Genomic DNA, 19,411 nt, shown 5'->3' on the forward strand with positions numbered 1-19,411 from the left:
TGCCTGTGAGTCCTTCCCCCACATGCTAGTGCTCCTCAGGACTCCACTGAACTATATCACCTCCTCCAGAGCCCTCCCCAACTTTGCTTAGGGGGTCCCTTCTTTTTTTGTTATCACATCTATCCCATCCATGTGCTTTCATAGCTGTAGACGCTGTGTGCTCTATTCCCTTATTTTCTTGTATCCTTCCTCACCCACTCCCCCAGAGGAGGCTGTGAGCTCCTTCACAAGAGACAGCTTCCTCCTCCTAGACATAACCCCAGGACTGAGAGCTACGTTCCCTGGCAAATGGTAGGTGCCTGGTAAATACTGCTGAAGTGAAGAAGGAAGGGAACACAGAAAAGCAGCATTTGACTCTAAGACAGAAAGCAGCTAGTTCCTTCCACTTTCTCACGTCCGAACTAAAATCAAGAGGTGTTTTTGCCCAAACCTTTTTGGGCCAGAAATGTATCCATATATTGTTGTAATTTACAGAGAACTCATAGCGGTCAGTAAAAGAAATGCTACAGCTTCCAATAACGAAAAAAGGGCAGGGATGCCTGGGTGGCTCAGTTGGTCAAGCATCTGACTCTGGATTTCGGCTCAGGTCACAATCTAATGGTTCATGGGGCCGGGTCCTACATCCAGCTCTGTGCTGACAGTGCAGAGCCTACTTGGGATGCTCTCTCTTCTCTCTCTCTCTCAAAATACATACATACATACATACATACATACATACATACATATTTAAACAACAACAACAAAAGGTAGAGCCTATGAAGAGATACTTCATGTAGAAGGAAGTAGCAATGAGTGATACCAATATATGGAAAAAGCACTCAGTGTCACTGGTAAATTCTGAAACATCAAGATCAAATAAAAATTAGGTACCACTTGTGCCCTTCAGTTCATTGCATATTTCTGAAAAGGAAAGTACCCTTTATGGATGAGGTCCTGAAATGGGTTTAATTCCACCGAAGCAAGACTAAATGGAGCCAGCACTCCCCAAGGCCTTTTATCTCTGGTTTTCAAATACAAACAAGCATTACGTTTCACTAGAGAATAAGGATGCAATAGGCATATGAGAGAATTGCTGTCTTCATGATATTAACATGTTGGGATTGTTAGATAAGATAAAGGGGGATATGTGCAAATATGTGCAATCTTCATACTTCTCCTGGTAGAAGCCCAGGGGCCAGACATCTCCGTGTCTTATTTCCACAGATATAAAGTCTGAAAACATAATTTTCTTGCTTGTTAGTTTTGAACAACTTCTGTTTTTAGATCGTTAGAACTTAATGTGTCAAACAATCTTAATTTGAAGTTACTTTTCCTTTCTTAGGTTGATTTGAGACATATTCTGAAAAGAACTGATAGTGTATTATATTAAATGTACCAATGCCTTATTTTGAAGTGTTCAAAACATTTAGAATGGGCAGTTTGCAATTACCCTAGAAATTGCTTAATAAAAACTATTTATTGGAAGGAGCAAAATCACTTTCTACAAGTGAGGCTATGGTAATTATCGCTAAGGGACTGCCTGACTCAGAGAAATTGAGAATGGTATATGAGTTCCTTCAGTTGCGTCTCGGCTTTGCCTAAGATTGTTCCAGATTTAGAATCAGCCCTGGTGAGCAGTGGCTCAGTGGAATGTGGTCAGTCTGTGTGTGCTGAGGAATGTGCTCCAGATAGCTGAGGGGTGCTCAGAGCATGAGTCTTCCCCTCAAGACAGCTGCTTTTCCTTGGGCACTGTGTCCCTGGCCTCCTCCATAACCCCTTTATTGCTTGTCACAGACCCCAGCACATAGCAGGTTCTCAGACGTAGTCGGTGCAAGATTTCCAGATGACAGTGTAGAAGGTGAACCAGGGTTAGATATGCTGAAGTCGTCAAAGCTCTCACTATTCTCTGTTCTTTAATGTCTCCGTAACAAAATCCTGTTCAGTCTAGCTTATCAGGCACTGACCTATTCCTGTAAAAATAAGAATCACAAAATGTATTTTAAGAGGAGGATGATAGGAAAGGTGAGATCAGTTCGAAAGCATAGTCCAGTGATATACAGGCATACTTTGTTTTATTGTGCTTTTTTATTGCACTTTGCAGATACTGCTTTTCTTTTTTTACAAATAGAAGGTTCGTGGCAACCCTGTATTCAACAAGTCTGTCAGAGCCATTTTTCCGACAGCATTTGCTCACTTTGTGTCTCAGTGTCACATTTTGGTCATTCTCGCAATATTTCAAACCTTTCGTTATTATTATACTTGTATGATGACCTGTGATCAGTTATCTTTGATGTTACTATTGTACTGTTTGGGGCACCCCAGGCCACACCCATATACGATGGTGACTTAATTGATAAATGTTGTGTGTGTCCTGACTGCTTCATTGGCCGTTCGCCCATCTCCTTCCCTCTCCTCAGGCCTCCCGCGCCTCTGAGACACAATATTGAAATTAGGGCAGTGGATATCCCAACAGTGGCCTCTAAGTGTTCAGGTGGAAGGAAGAGTCACACGTCTCTCACTGTAAATCAAAAGCTAGAAATGTTGAAGTTTAGGGAGGAAAGCACAAAAGCTAGGCCATTTGTACCGAATAGCCATGTTGGGAGTGCAAAGGAGAAGTTCTTGAAGTAAATTATAAGTGCTACCTCAGTGAACACACAAATGATAGGAAAGTGAAGTAGACTAGTTGCCCATATGGAGGAGGTTTTAGTGGTTTGCATAGAGGATCAAACCAGCCACAACCTTCCCTTAAGCCAAAACCGGATCCAGGGCAAGGCCCTAATTCTCTTCAATTCTGTGAAGGCTGAGAGGTGAGGAAGCTACGGAAGAAAAGTTGGAAGCTAGCGGAAGCTAGTTCATAAGGTTTAAGGAAAGAAGCCATCTCTGTAACAAAGTGCAAGATGAAGCCACAGGTGCTGATGTAGAAGCTACAGCAAGTTCTCCAGAAGGTCTAACTGGATAATCCAGGAAGGTGGCTGCACTAAACCACAGATTTCCAGCATGGATGTGACAGCCTTCGAGATGCCTACAAAAACTTTCTAGATGCCATCTAGAACTTTCATAGCTAGAGAGAAGTCAGTGTCTGGCTTCAAAGCTTCAAAGGACAGGCTGGTTCTCTTGTTAGGGGCCCTTGCAGCTGGTGGCTTGAGGTGGAAGCCAGTGCCCATTTCCCATTCCGAAAACCCTCAGCTCTTAGAATTATGCTAAATATACTTGGCCCATGCTCTGGAAGTGGAACAGCAAATCTTGGATGACAGCACATCTGTTTACAGTGTGGTTTACTGAATATTTTAAGCCCATTGTTGAGATCTGCTCAATATTTTTTCCCCACAATATTACTACTCATTAGCAATATACCTGCTCACCCAGGAGCTCTAATGGAGACGTAAAATGAGATTAATGTTGTTTTTACACCAGCTAATACCAGTATCCACTCTACAGCCTGTGGACCAGGAATAATTTTGATTTTGAAGTCTTATTATTTAAGAAATACATTTTGTAGCACAATAGCTACCATAGGTGGCTTTTCTGATGGATCTGGAAAAAGTAAGTTGAAAGCCTTCTGGAAAGGATTCCCCATTCTGCATGCCACTGAGAACATTTGTGATTCACGGGAAGAGGTCCAAATATCAACATGAACAGGAGTTTGGAAGAAGTGATTCCAACCCTCATGGATGGCTTGGAGGGCTTCAAGACTTCAATGGAGGAAATAACTGCAGATTTGGTGGAAATAGCAAGAGAATGAGAATTAGAAGTGGAGCCTGAAGCTGGGACTGAATTACTACAATCTCATGATCAAATTTGAACTGATGAAGCGCTGCGTCTGAGGGATAAGCAAAAGAAAGTGGTTTCTTGAGATGGAATCTACTCCTGGTTAAGATGCCTTGGAGATTGTTGAAATGGCAGCAAAAGATGGTTGGAGAGGATTGAGTCCAGTTTTGAAAGAAGTTCTCCCGTGGGTAAAATGCCATCAAACATGCTACAGAGAAATTGTTCATGAAAGAAAGATTCCGTTGATGTGACAGTCTTCATTGCTGTCTTATTTTAAGAAACTGCCGCAGATGCCCCAATGTTCAACAGCCACCACCCTGATCAGTCAGCCAATGTCAACATCAAGGCAAGACCCTCCACTAGTAAAAAGATTACAACTTGCTAGAAGCTCACATGATGGTTAGCATTTTTTAGCACTAAAGTACTCTTATTTCTATTTCTTGTTTTTTTAAGTTAACACATTTTTATTGAAGGAATTTTACATGTGGTTCCTTCCACCGCCAATCACCATTGTGCCTTCAAAGTCAGAATCATAATCTTCAAAATAGCCCTTTTGAAAAGAACTTCGGCTCAGTCCACATTTGTCACTGTCAGTCCACAGTTCTTTCAGCTTCTTTGGTCTCCAACTGAATACGGACTTCACCTGTAATCTTTGGGTTCCAGTTTCTTTACGTTAGGGTCCTAGAAGTCAAATTGTAGGAAATACATGGGTGGCTGTTTTTGAAAATGATCTAAAATTATTATTCCTTAATTATTTCTGATATCAAAACAATTTGATATCCACTGTACTCCATGGGCCTAGCAGAAAATGTTACAGGTAAAGTATTTTTAAATTAAGATATGTACACAGATTTTTTAGGCATAATGCTATTGCAGACTTAATAGACTGCAGTATATGTAAATGTAATCCCAAATGTAGAGGGAAACCAGAGCATGTATTTGACTCCCTTTATTGTAATATTCACTTTATTATAGTGGTGTGGAACTAAACCTGCACCACGTCTGAGGTATGCCTCAGAGCTCAGCTAAGAATGCCACATGGAGTACATCCATAGACCAGAGGTAGACTCGAAAGAGCAGTTTCACACCCATTGCATTTGTGTGCAAAAAAATGCAAAGAATAGGATTTTTTTTTTCCCATTTAGAGATCCTTTTCCTTCCTTGGAGAATCTAGCAGGGGAAAAAAAAAAAGATGGACCCCTGAGACAAACAGGACTAAAAGCACTCACTGATTAGGGGAAACATTCATTCATTTATGAACTAAAGTCAGCTCTCTGTTTTTATTCTCTCTTTTTTGAGAAAGTTTTATTAAATAACTTGTGTGTGCCAGAGACTATGTGCAGGCATGTAGTCTACGTAGTGGACTGCATCTGGTGACCCCCGAAGAAAGACCAGGGCTTAGCACACAGCACATGTTAATTGCTGTTTGTTGAATGAAAAACGGATGGAAGCGGGAACAGCTGATGAGCTAGAGCCCCCCAGAGTGAGAACCCACATTTTCCTAAAGCGGTTGACCCATCTATCCATCTTTGGCTTGTAGTTTTAGAGAGTCCTCCTCTTTGTCCTCCCAGAAAAGGGTAGTTTTTAGAGCTGCCTCTACTGCTCTTGCTCTAAAACAATCATTTTGTCTGTTCTGAATTGGAATCTTTCTTGTTCACTCTTGGCCCTCAAGGTAGGCTATGCTGAGGCTGTCCCAAAGGCAATCACTGAGTGAGGATATAAAGGAGGATAGAGGGAGCATTATTTTGTTGTACCCCTGATTTCACTTAAATAATGATCGCTTTTCTTTTCTTTTTTGAAAAAAATTTTTTCAAGTTTATTTATTCTTGAGAGATAGAGAGCATGAGCAGGGGAGGGGCAGAGAGAGAGGAGGAGACACAGAATCCAAAGCAGGCTCCGGGCTCCGAGCTATCAGCACAGAGCTCCACACGGGGCTCGAACTTACAACCTATGAGATCATGACCTCAGCCGAAGCCGGATGCTTAACCGACTGAGCCACCCAGGCGCCCCTATGATCGCTTTTCTTTTCCCAGTCATAAAATTTATTCTTTAAAAATTATTTTAACTAAAGTAATATGGTACTTTAATTGGTGTTTTGACTAAAGTAATATATCACATGGCTAAAAAAAATAGTAAGGCTTATTATGGATGATAAGCCCCCTTCTTAATTCCTCTGTCCTCATTTGTTAACATAGTTAAGTCACAATTTTTGGTTAATTACTGATGTTTATATTATGCTTTTTCTTTTTATACCTTGATGGATTTTGTACATTAGCAATAGTATTACTGGCAGAACCAGAGTTTGCTAAGGCAGCAGCTAACATTTATTGAGTCTTTACTATGGACTAGGCACATGTATTACTTCATGTGACTTTGTGTGAGATTAGGTACTGGCAATACTCACATCTTACCAGTGAAGAAATCAAGACACAGAAAGGTGTCATATGGCTAGGGATTCCAGCTCTAGAAGCTAACTGAGCTTTTAGCCAGGTGAATACTTGTCCCCTGAAAAATCCTACCAAGTTAAGGAAATAAAGGTCCTAGGCAAGAATTTGAAGTTGTGCTGGGATTTTAAGGCTCAAATTTAGTTAGCTTGGGAGACAGGCTGTTCAATGGGAGGAACCCAGGGGGAACAAATATATGCTATAAGGTAGGATAGTTTTTCCCCTTTCATTGCCTTATGTTTGTAAATACTTTTTGTAATGCCTTTCCCAAGCTCTCGTATTTTCCTAAGCATATAATAATAGTCTACCAGAGAATCTTCGTGCAGATTCGGGATGAAGAGGCAATTCAGAGCATTCAGTTAAAATGCCCAGATGTTGGACATCTTTAATATGAGGACATTCACACAGAATTTATGGAATTGGAACAGTCTTGGGAAAAAAAAAACTTGTTATCACATATGTGTCATTGGTCAAAACAAGACTGGGTGAGAAGGTATGAAAGTAGATGCAGATTTCACCATTTTAGTAAACAACTGTGAGAACCTTCTGACCAGAGAGAGTAGCATATATGGCGTTCTGCTTTTCTTCCTTCCCCATCTAATGTATCCATTTATGAAAACTTAACTTTTTTTAAAATAATTCTGGCATTGTAAGCTCCCTCCAGTACTTATCTCCATCTAACTGGCTCATTTTAAAGCCAGTGTCATTGATTATAAAGGTAACCTTATAGCAAAGCTTGGAAGAACTGGGGTAGGACCAGTGAGTTGTTGATAATGGAAGAATTGACAGGATCCAGAAAATGGGGTGATTCTATACTGCCTAAAGCAAGTCCAGCCAGCTGATCCCTTCCTAGCTCTAAAAACTGTAATATTGTATACATGTGTATATGATATACTGTACATCAAAAATGAAGCCCAGAGATTTGGTGGGAAACTGTGTTTCTTGATGTTGGAGCTGCCATGAAAACAATCCGGCCCCTCTCTGATGTAATCTGGGGAATAAAATGCTAAAAATATCACCAACGCCTTGCTTTTACCCCAGATCTGTTTTGACTAGCACAGCTTGCGACTGTTTACATAGAGAGAAGGGGGAGCAGGTTCCGAACGGGGCATCAGCCTACTGTTCCTGATGTGCATTTTAATAGGCCACCTGACAAGATCAACAGGAAGAAAAGAAAAATTGTGAACAGGTGCGAGGGAGCCAGAGGAAGATGGTCCTACTTGTCCCTCCTCTTAATCAAGTTGGCACATTATTTTGCTGCCAGGATTCTCTGGCTTATACCGGTGGCTGTGCTAATTGCCTCTAGGGTGGGGCTTGATTAAGGGGACCCAGAATCCCACATTGATTCCCCTGTGCCTTAAACAAAAGGAAAACTGGATTTTTGTTTGGCTGTTTCACTGTGAGAACCCGAAATACTCCATTCGTCTGCACAGAGGCTTGTTGGCGAGTGCCACTCCTGACGGCTGCATCGCCATGGAAATGTGTGACACGTTTGTTGATGAGTTGTCTGTTTCCAGATGGACATCCTCATTCCCAGCACCACCAGCCTTTGAGAAATTTAACAAATCATTTTTAACTATTTGTTTTGTACAAATTGTGGTTTATCTAAAGGTCTCGCTGGCATTTTTTGTTTTATACCACAACGGATTTTATGCAGTGTGTTGTGTAAGTAATAATGATAGGCCCGGCTTTGTAGTCGTGGCTCTGTGTTTTTTTCTTTCTTTGTATCCAGTCGTATCCACCATTGGCTGGCCAGCTGTGGTTGTTAATGAGACACTAAAAACCTATCCTCTTTCTGAATTGGTGATGATTCTGCCTTGGTGTTTAAAAAAAAGCCTATGTTGGGGATAATGCTGCTCTGAAAGTCATGTAGCCAGCGGCTTTCCCATTTCATTGAAGAAAAATATTAGGAAAATATTAATAGTTTGTCTACTGCTTTCAATTCAGTTGCATTCCTTGGAGGGATAAAAAGCAAATGAAGACTGAATATTGCTGGACTGCTCAGAGATTGTGGATGGTGGGCTGTGGTGGCTTGGTGGATGGAGAGGAGGAAACAAGGCAAGGGCGGATTTTCTCTAGAACAGACGCTTCGCTGTGTGGTGCGCAAAGTACCATCTTTCAGAAGGTTCTGCTTAGGTCCTCAAATGTTGTGCTTTCTTCATCGTGTCACCTGAGAGTTAAGGTGCTATAGACAAAGTCATAGAAATCTACCAAAATTATGTTAAAAAAATGTGTGTGTATGTAATTTATATATAAATAATTAGAGACTCACCATAAGCAATTAAGATCACAATTTAGGGAGTGCCTGGGCGGCTCAGTTGGTTAAGCATCAGACCTCAGATCAGGTTGTGATCTTAAGGTTGGTGAGTTCGAGCCCCACGTAAGTCTCTCTGATGTCAGGACGAAGCCTACTTTGGATTATCTGTTCCCCCCTCTCTCTGCCCCTTCCTCCCTCTTTCTCTCTCTCAAAAACAAATAAACATTAAAAAAAATTTTTTTAAGATCACAATTTAGTTGTTAAATTGTTAGTATTTATCCAAGTGAACCATAGTTTATAAATATTAACATCCCAAACTGAAGTTAAGAAGGCTCATCTCTAACTTTTACTTTTTAACCTTTATTTTTATCTCTGTGTAATTGTATTGGAGGCATAATTTGTCAATGTCTTTTTTTTTTTTGGTAATTAACCAAGTGCTTTTCTAACTTCTTAGTAAGTAATCCTTGATTAAATGTGTCTGTTTTGTTAATTTACTTTCATTTTTTTTCTTTTAATACCAAGTTGGAATGTGAAATTCTTCAGTATGGTGATTGTGGATCAGAGTCCACTGATTAACTTGTTAATAATCCATTAGGACTCAGTATTCCTGAAAGGTTCATTACTGTAACCTCACACTGGTCTTTCTCATTTTTTTTTTTTAAGAAAGAAGCAGAATCAATAACTACCTTGAATTGTCAGGTGGAAAAAACAATTGGCTTAATCATGAACATGGAATCTTTATTCAGATACATGTAAATATACTACCTTCATAAGGATGATAATATTGAGAAACATTTGAACAGTATAATTACTTGGGAAAATGTTACTTTAGCAAACATCTTTGGAAGTAGTGTGAGAAGGAGTAGTATGAGGAAACCTGACATTAGATGGAAAATGGTACTTTAAATAATAAGGCAGGAAATCACATACGAAGACAGTCATTGTATCAAATTGATCAAAAGCAATAAGAAAATATATTATAACTTCATGAACTGAAATACAGACTTTCTTAGAGATAAACATCTGTCTTTCAGGTGGACCATCAGAGACATTATTCCTTGCCATATGCTAGGTAATCATCAGTTTGTTGATTGGTGTAATTTTCCACTTGCACAGTTTCTGTGATTTTTTTTTTTCCGACAAATGGGTTGACTCGAAGTCACGCCTATTTGGACCTTGGTGCCCCAGTCATTTCCTGTTGACAGGAATCTGATGAAAACGTCATTGGCATTACCACTTGCCCTGGAGGAGAGCTTTAGCTACATGTCGTCTAGAGTTTGTCCTCTGATATACATTGAGATTGAGGTTTATTGTACTCCCTCCCTGGCTGTTGGGAAGTCTAGATCCCTTTACCTAGGGGCCCACTACCTCTCCAGCCTTGAGTGATACACCTGTTAGGTCCATTGGATAGTGTAGCTCTATATGCATGTGACTTTATGGAGAGATCAAAGTTGTGTGTGTGTGTGTGTGTGTGTGTGTGTGTGTGTGTGTCTGTGTGCACGTGTGTGTAGCATATGAAGTCATTGCAGACTGCTCCATGTTTAATATAGGGATCACAAATAGGAAAATCTCAGTTCTCTAGTGTTTGTACCTATTTGTTGATCAATTAAACTCTTTAGTCTTAAACAATACTTTGTTTTTCCAAAAGAGAGAAATTAAGGTGTGAATATACTGCTGCCACAGGCAGTTTGAACTGATGTTCTCATGGGGAAAAAAATCTTCCTTTAGACCCTTATGTGGTATGCCCTGGTGTGTACAGATTCCAGATGGTCTTTAGAGACGGAATAACCTGTTTTCTCTGCTGCCATTGGTTGTCTGTGAAAGGACCAGGCAGTGCCACGTTTATTAGCTGCCTTCATGGCGCTGAGCTCTTCCCAGTAGGCAGAGGAGAGCACCTCGTAAAAAGAGGCTGGTTAAGGGTCTTCCAGATTGTTCCAAATGTACCACATAATAAAGGCTGCAGGAAAAGGCTCTAACAAATTATGCTATTGGGGGCTTTTCTCACTGACGCTTTTTTTTTTTTTTTTTTTTTTTACCATTGTGAGAAAGTTATAAAATGTCTTTTCTTTTTTTGGTGTTCAGACGAGTATAGGATCAAACCGGTGGAAGAGGTCAAATACATGAAAAATGGGGCAGAAGAGGAGCAGAAAATAGCAGCCAGGAACCAAGAAAACTTGGTAAGAATCGAATTGCTCACGTAACAATGAATTTTGGTGACACCATTGTAATAAAATCTGCACTGCATGTTTAAATTGTAACTTACACGCCGGCACAAGATTTCTTGAAAATGCCATTGCTATTTATAGCTTGCCTGGAAGTGGCAAGCATCACTTCTGTATCCTGTACATTTCTGAATAGCCCTTCTTTAATCTTGATGGAGAATACTCCAGGGGAAATACTGCAAAATTAGTAGTGTCTTAAAGTGTTTAAATTTAAAGGAAAAGGCGTAAAGTCAGATTGAGATTTATGGAGGGAGGACAAATATATTTTTTTTCTTCTTTTCCACGTCTTTAGCTCTGACCCATTCAGAATGAACGGCTAAGCTTCATGACTCTGGACATGGAGTGTTGTTCATAACGTTGCCTTTGAGAAGAAAATGATGTACTTTTAAGATAGGTCTCTATCAAAATAGTCAGCACATCATGTTCACAGTGTTAAAGGTATTGGGGCTTTTGAGTTAATGTGAGAATTGTAATGATCTGAAACAGGAAATTAGGAGTCTCCTTCTTTCATGTGAATCAGTATACATATTACACCTTAATATTCCATCTCTATAAAAACATTTAGTCAATTGCCATATTATCTGATTTCTTAAAAGAGGTAACAAACTGTTAAGGATATGCATTTACTCCATTGTGTTAGAGCAAAATTGTTTTTATATTTTATTTGGAGATTAATTATTTGCTATGTTTTTCATGTTTGAGTGGATGTATTTTTAAGATGGTGGAAACGTCATATAATGTTTTGCTTGACTTCAGCTCCTTTTTCCATTATGTGCTTTGTTTTCGTTTTTATGATTTTGGCTACAGCAGAGGGAGTTGGTCACTGCGTAGGGGTGTTTCACGCTGTCATTTTCCATGACACACTAATGAAAATAATGGGCTAATTCTTTCTCCTCTGTTCTTTTCTGAACGTCTGAACTACAACTTGAAATACTGAAGCTGTCAACAACTGAATATTTTAGATCATTTTTAAAAAGTGAAAATATTCTGTAATCAAATTTTTCTTCATAAATGGGACTTGGATTTTAAGATATTGCTTAAGTCACAGAGATTCATCACACCTGTGGTATATTTTAACATTAACACTTAAATCCAGAAAACAGTAGCTATGACTAAGCATGGAAGTTACTCTGATCAGACTTTATGTGAATTTTTTCTAACTTTGAATAGATAAATAGAAGACCTTAGTAGTTGAAGCATCAGTGGTCATTTTTCTACTTTATTTTGCTAAAAGTCAGATTCTGTCCTTGCTTCACGTAATTCCAGGCTGAGTTATAAATCTCATTTTTAATGTTTCCACCGGAGGCTAAAGAGACCCTGGTGACCAGTCTGGCTGTTCTTTGGATCTAACACTAGAGTCCATCCCTGCTTAGCGTGCTTGTATCTCTGAAGTCCTAAGGGAAGCAACGGCTTCTGTCTTACAGCTTGTGATTTCCTCACTGTGCCCTCAGATTGAAAGCCAATATAGATTTTTCCTTCTCTCTAATTTCAGTCTCTCAACATTTTGGTGCCTACCAAATTCTTTTCTAGTACTTGGCCAGAATTGGTGTGAGTGCTTTTCTATGCAGACTGAATGAAAATTCAAAAAGAGAGAAATTCCTGGCTGCTTTTTTTTTTTTTTACTTGTAGACTATCTGTGACAACCCCCCACCCCTTTTCTACCAGCCGGTCAGAGTCCAGACCACCAAGAAGAGCTTTCAGTTGTGTAAAGACTTGCAGAAAGAATGGGGAATAAATGGTTATCTTTGATTCTGACATTTCTAGACTGCTTTCCAAAATTAAATGCTTTTTTTTTCAGTTAACTGGTAGTATATTCTCTTGTCACCTACTCCATCCTTTGGGATACATCATAGAGTATGGACCATGCATGTTATTTGAGAAAAGTAATGGCCTCCTAAATTTGAAGCTTACATTGAGGTGGATGAAATAGGTTTAATGATCCTTTATTCCTCCATCCATTAAAGTAATCTAAAAGACAAGAAGTTCTTGTTTTTAGTATTTTTAAAAGTTTTGTTTTGTTTTGTTTTACTCAAGGTGTTAAAATTAAGGGGCTGAGCAAACTCAGTCCAGGTAGTGTGGCATGATGGTAACTGACGACCATGGGCTCTGGAGGCAGAAACTGCCTGGGTTCAAATCTCAACTCTGTCCCTTGCTCACTGTGGGATCAAGTTACTTCATGTCTCTGACCTTCCTGCCTGTCAAGTGGAGACAAAGGCAGTGCCTCATGGTGCTACATGAGATGATCTTTGTCAAGGCTTGGAGTGCAGTGCCTGGCACGTGATAAGCATCTAGTGAGAGTTAGGCATTATCATATAAAATAGAAGGAAAAGAATGTTAGGGTCAGTGTTTCTTTCCTTTTTGTTTTATGTTACTTGGTGAGAGATTTCTAAATGAATACTTTAGGTTAATGCCAGTATTACATGTATTTTGAAAAATCTTGCTCCAGAACTATGAAGTTATTGAAGCAAATATGTGTTAATCACCTATTATGTACAAGGCCCTTATTTGTATCAAGAGACATACCAATACTTAAAGTCACTGTCCTTAAAGAGCTTATAGTAAAGTTGAGAGAACAGTTCAATTCCAACAAATATTTTATTGATTGCCTCCTGGGTACAAGGCTCCGTACTAGACTCTGCAGAAAAGCACAAAATAAAGAAACCACTGACCCTTACCTTAAGGTCCTTATATGGTAGTACACAAGGTAGATACCAAATGACTATAAATAAAACTGGATTAAATACGTAAATAAATACATAAATCAACCAAGCAAGCAAGCAAGATTGGTTCTGAGAAGACAATACAAAGTACTGCCAATATCAAAGGAGGCAGAGACTTTGTCTGTTGGGGTGTCAGGACCTACTTCACAAAAGAGCTGGTGCTTGCAGTGGGTCTTGAGGATAGAATGACAGAGGCTGCCCCAGGCAGAAGTGACAGAGATGAGATTGAAAATGCAAGGTGTATTTCATAAGCACGTGGTCCTGTTTGGGAAGTGGGAGGAAAGAAGAGAAGGTGTCAGTAGGACAGCAGCAGGAAATTACAATCAAAATGTAAATGGAGTATTATATGGAGCCTTGATGGCCAGCTGAGAGGTCTGAAATTAATTCAGTGGATCATCGGGAGCCTTTGAAGATTTGAATGAAGCAAGGGATTGGCAGACTGAGATTATGAGTCAGGAAAGTTTATGCAGCAGCTGTAGGTGTAACGTGGATTGGTGTGGGGAGCCATGGCTGGAGATCATTTATAACAGCTTATCAAGAGACAATGAGCCTAAACCAAAGTGGTGGCCCTCTCGGGCACTTTGGCTGCAGTTTCTGTGGGTGGAGGAAATTGTGCTGCTTTTCTGAGGGTGATGATGAATCATTTCTATGTCAACCATTTATGTATTCCCAATATGAAGATGTGCATCTATCCTAATTTTCAGCATTGTCAGACATCCACAACGTCCACTTTCCTTTTTTTCAGATTTTAATTCCTTCTTCAAGAAGGTGATGTGAAGTTGTTGCTTTGCCTTTGAAGATTATATATAGATGCAGATCAGTATAGATCCTAGCTTCGTTGTTTCTAGCTTTATAATTTTGGTCAAACATCTAAAACTTCTCAACTTTGAGTTCTTCATCTAGAGCTTGGTAATAACAAAATTACTCCAGTATTAGAAGAAACATAGAAAAAATATGTTTAGATTCTTAGCCAAGGGAGGTTTTCTTAAACAAGACCTAGAAAGCAAAAGCTAAGAAGAAAGAAAAGTAGTTTATTTCATTAGATCAAAATTGAATACTTCCCATAAAACAGAGTAACTACAAAAAAGTAGTTAATAGGTAGGTAGGCAACAGCCCGGGAGAAAATATTTATGACCTATTAAAGGCAAAAGATTAATTAATGTCTGAGATTTATAAAGAACACTTATAAATAATTCAGAAAAAGATAATCCATGAGAAAAAACAGGTAAATGAAATGAACAGACAGCTCACAGTAGAAGATACTGGGCAGTAAACTAAACATATGAAAAGATGTTCCACGTCATTGATACAGTGGATACTCTCTTCTTATCCAACTCCCTGCATTAGAAGACTCCTAAATCCCTCTCTGAAAGATGTTGACTGCAGCCCACGGCGTGCTCACCCGGATGGCTCATGGGCTACTGGCTAGAACACCTCTGTGCTTGTGCTCTCCTCAGTTCATTGTGTTTCCCAAGAGCCAGGGTGATGGTTCCCAAACCTGTTTATACTGGTTGAGTGTCATTGTAATTATGTAATTGAGTTAAGTAATATGTAAACCACTGAAACACAAGTGTGAAAGAGAGCTGTTTCATTGAAAATTAAAGCCAGTGCTTTAGAAAGTCTTGATGAAGTCACGTTACTAAAAAGCTTGCTGTTAAACTAAATTCAATTCTGCACTCACATTATTTCATAAGGTCTTTACATTCTCACTTCAATTAAGAAACCAAATCAGAGAATCTTGAACGTGCATTAAGAGGGTGTGGTTAGTATAGGAAGTACATGTGGACCCTCTGTCTGTGCTTCCTTACATAAAGGAGAAGCCTTGTTCCTACATCAGAAGATGGGAGAGGAAATGAACATCTATGTATTTTAAAATAAAATCGTATGCTTAATGTATATATACATTTTTACATTGCCCTGCTTTAACTCACTTTACCATTTAATAACCAGTCCGGATGGTATTGCCTAATATAACTTTTATTTTAATCAGGGAAATGCAAATTAAAACATGATTCCTTAGACTGGCAAAAATTTGAAGTCTGATAACATCAGTTTTTGGCACAGGTGGAGGAAAATCTGTATTCACATACTAGTGGCAGACATCTTGGAGGACAATGTAGCTTATCTGTTAAAATGTAAACATGCACACCCCTGACCCAGCACTTCCACATCTTGGTATACACCCAAAGCAGCTGCCCATGTGCGTGAGGCAGCTTACACAAGACTGTTCACTATAGCATGATTTCTATTGAAAAACTGAAAATAACCTGTCTTCTTGTCAGTAGGAGAATGGTATAGCTGTACATACTAGAAGGCAATTAGAAAAGAATGAGTTAGAGCTTTATGAATAGTCATGGAAAAATCATGCAAAGCATAGACTGCGTATGTATAGTATGATACCATTTCAGATTTTTAGTAAAACAAAACAGCAACACTCTACATTTTCAGTGAATATTCATAGATGTATAGGGATTCATAAAAAACCCAGGGTGGATGTGTTCCAGACTATTAACAGTGGGTACCTGAGTAATGGGGGATGTACACACGCCAAAGCTCAGTTTCCTCCTCTGGAAAGTGGGAATACTAACTGAACTCACCTTAGCAGGAAGTTGTGAAAATTAAATAAGATATGCTTGTCAACTCTTAGCATGGTTTCTGGCATAGAAAATGCCATTGCTGGCTAGTGGTAGCAGTGGAGCTGGATTATGTAGGAAGGATGAGAAAGAATTGTACGTGGTGGTAAAAGGGGATTTTTTTTTTTACCCTTAAACTTAGTGTTTTTCTTAAAGAAAATATGAGTACATTATTTGTGTGATTTGAAATTAATTTTTAAAAGGGGAATGATAATAACAAAACTCCGATTTTAACTACCTGGGAATCTGTAATATAAGTGGGATTATGTCATTTTCTCATTATCTTAAGCATCCTCAGTTTTGTTGTCAGAAAAAGAGCAGAAGAAAGCTCAGGGATCATCCAGCTTTATTTATGTAGGTTAACCATTCTGCATATAAATAATTTAAAGCTAAATTACTCCAGACTTGGCAGTATTCAGGCCCTTCCTTCTCCAAAGTACATGTCTTGACTAATAAGAGACATTCCAGTTTTAGTTTTAAAGTGATTACTCTTACTTTTTGCTAAAACATTATCTCATTTTCCATAACATCTGTCCTTCTTAAGCTATCTTCCTTAGGAGATAAATTCTTTGATTATGAGAGGTGTTTTGTTTTTGTTTTTGATATGTATTTCCTAGATTTTCACATGTTACATTGCTTTTTGATTATTTCCAGATATCTTTGTATAAGTGAGAAGATTCTTCTCTATCCAATATCTGTGTCATAGTTGGTAGAGCTGTTGACCTCATCTTTATCCATAGATTTGAGGACTGATTTAAAGCAAGCTTGTCTAAGTCACCACTTCCTGAGTACAATCAAATGACGATATGAAAAGAATGTTCTAATATGTCTTAGCAGGAAAGGAGAATGGAATCAAACTTTAGGTGTGGCCACATCCTCCTCCTGCTTGCTGAGCTTGTGAGAGCCCATGCATATCTCCGGTACATTACATTTCCAATAAATGTCAGAGCATCCAGCTGCAGAATTAAAAACCTGGAGATTAGGAGACACCTTTGATTAGAGGAAATGCTCCAGAAACCAATGAGAGCGGTCTTTAGAGCAGTGGTTTCCAGCTGGCCAAAACTGGAAAGTGGCCCTGCCCCCCAGCCGAAGCAGTTCCCGGTAAGGGGCTAGGGTGCCCTCAGGAATGACTGTTTATCTGTGAGTGCTCATCCTCAAATGGAAGGTCAAGTAATTGTTTTTAGAAACCAAATAATGCAAAAGGCCATGACTTTGAATTGTCCCAATTTCCCAAGTCATTTCAACATTCCTAGCACTCTTGAGAAGAAGGTAAAATAAACCAACAAGAGGAAAGCTGATATTCCAGACAGAGGGTCCAGCTCTGTGAAGCACCTCTTCTTTCTCCCCACCCTGTTTCCAGGTGTCGGTTGGATTGGAGCTCAGGCTGGCACTAGAGTGGGTGGGTTGTGGGGGGACATCAGGACCAGAGGTAGAGAATTTCTGGTTTGTGGAAATTCTGTAGGGCTGAGGGTTCCCAAACCAAAAGTGAGGATGGAGAGTGGTTTGAGGGTATCTGATTCTAGACAAGAGAAACCTCTTCCTGGTACCGTTTCAGAAACAGTCACTTTAGCACAAGACCCTTCCCCCAAGCTCACTTGCTTCTAACTCAGAGACCCCATTCGCTCCCTCTTCTCTCATGCTTATCATGTTGACATCAGCCTCTGTTCTTCTACATAAGTAGAGAGGTTCATCACTGGAACCTTTGAGTTTCCTGAAGGAATAACAGCTTCTGTGAATGGAGGGTTTGGATAGTATGATACTCTTTTGTTATGTTTGTTGTGGTGTAGAAGCAATCGGAGGGAAGAATCCTACCTCTTCATCTTTCTTGGAAGACATCCTTTTTCCAGCTAGCTTTCTCATGAGCGCTGAGCCAGGCACGTTCAAGGTCTTACAGATTCTTCTGGCACTGTGGTGATTTGTTTTAGAGTAGAACAGAAGTAGAGTTTAATTCTCTGAGGATGAGGAATTTGTTGAATCAGCCTTCTGAGTTTTAAGTGTTGAACAGAAGCTCAGTTCCTGATTCAGGAACAGAATGTTATGAGAACAAAAGAATGCCCGCAAAAGTGCTTTTGTTAAACATAAAGACCAATGCAAATTATAGTGATTATTGTTAATACTAGTTAAAAGGACACCTGGATGCATTCCTGAGGTTAGTTGCTATTCCATGATAGAAACACAGTTAAGGCACAGCATACATCATCATAGCACACTTCAATCTCCCACAAAGAAAGGGCATCAAAGTGTATATTCAATAGATTCAGAAATCAAGGAATCAAAGATGGCTTTTAGAGCAACTACTACAATCATCCAGAAAGCTAGGCATAGCAAAACATGACTGAAATCTTATTTCAAATGGCCTTTTCTCTTTACCATATTAATACACTGAACTGACCTGTTGCAGGTGAACACAGTGGTAGGGTCCAGGTACATCCTATCTCTTGAATAAATCCCTATTTCAGTGGACTCAATTCTCACTGGCAGCTAGTCACTGTCTGGGCATGAAAAGAATATGAGGTCTGTAATTCTCAAGAAACAAGGAGACAGACACACTGTATTAGAGGGTAGAGACCCTTAAAGTCACTGAGGAGAACCAGAATGGAATAGGGCACCCTTCCTGAGATATCTGAGAAGATTCACAGAGCTCACAATTGCAGCAGGGCCTTGAATGGAAACAAATTTTCATTGGCAGATGAGGCTGAGAAAGGGATTTCAAGCAACAGAATGGTATGAGCCAAGCATGGAGACGTGGCACGAATAATGAGTGGGTGGAGAGGCTGATGGAGCATGTTGTGAAGTGTTTTGGTTAGTTGGTGTGTTTCAGCTGGGGTTTTTTTTTTTATTATTTTTGTTTTGTTTTGTTTCAGTCACATTAATTTCTGGTTGACAGAGAACTGCATGCTTTAGCCAGTTTGCAGCATTTGTAACTACAGAATAAATAGAACAGACCTCTGCTTTTCTAATTTAAAGATCGAGGGTGTTGATAATGACTTCCCTTTTCTCAGCATTGTTGCAGAATGTGATTGCTTTTAAATATGCTTTCCTTGGATGCAAGGTGCTGTCTACAAGTTGTTGAACATAGTTACTCTTGACCTTCTCCGGCCCAGTAAAGGATAGCTTCTAATGTACCCTCTGAAATGTTCCCCATTTAACCCTGGAAAGTACAGCCAACACAAACAGTATCTTAGAGTTAGATTTTTGGCCTCTTCTCCAAGAGCGGTACCCTGATACTTATGCAGAAAGTGGAAAGGAACCCTCTTCAAAGCTTGATTCTGTTTGGTGCACATGGTCATTCTAGACACTGGATTTATTTATCTCAGTGAAACATGGGCATATTTTACTCAAGTGGCCCAGTTACAAGAGCAGAGTGAGGGGAAATGAGTGACTACTG

The 19,411-nt window shown here is 39.5% G+C and overlaps 1 protein-coding gene across 1 annotated transcript in view; it reads left to right on the forward strand.

Moving 5' to 3' along the window:
- CE4H1orf21 (chromosome E4 C1orf21 homolog) overlaps nt 1–19,411 on the forward strand; it is a 225,684-nt gene that overhangs the window by 108,854 nt on the left and 97,419 nt on the right. The window contains exon 3 of the mRNA XM_015073312.3: nt 10,531–10,625. Coding sequence (XP_014928798.1) covers nt 10,531–10,625 — 95 coding nt within the window. The remainder of the gene's footprint in view (nt 1–10,530; nt 10,626–19,411) is intronic.

This window comes from Acinonyx jubatus, chromosome E4 (assembly GCF_027475565.1).
Source record: "Acinonyx jubatus isolate Ajub_Pintada_27869175 chromosome E4, VMU_Ajub_asm_v1.0, whole genome shotgun sequence".
NCBI classification, from domain to species: Eukaryota; Metazoa; Chordata; class Mammalia; order Carnivora; family Felidae; genus Acinonyx; species Acinonyx jubatus.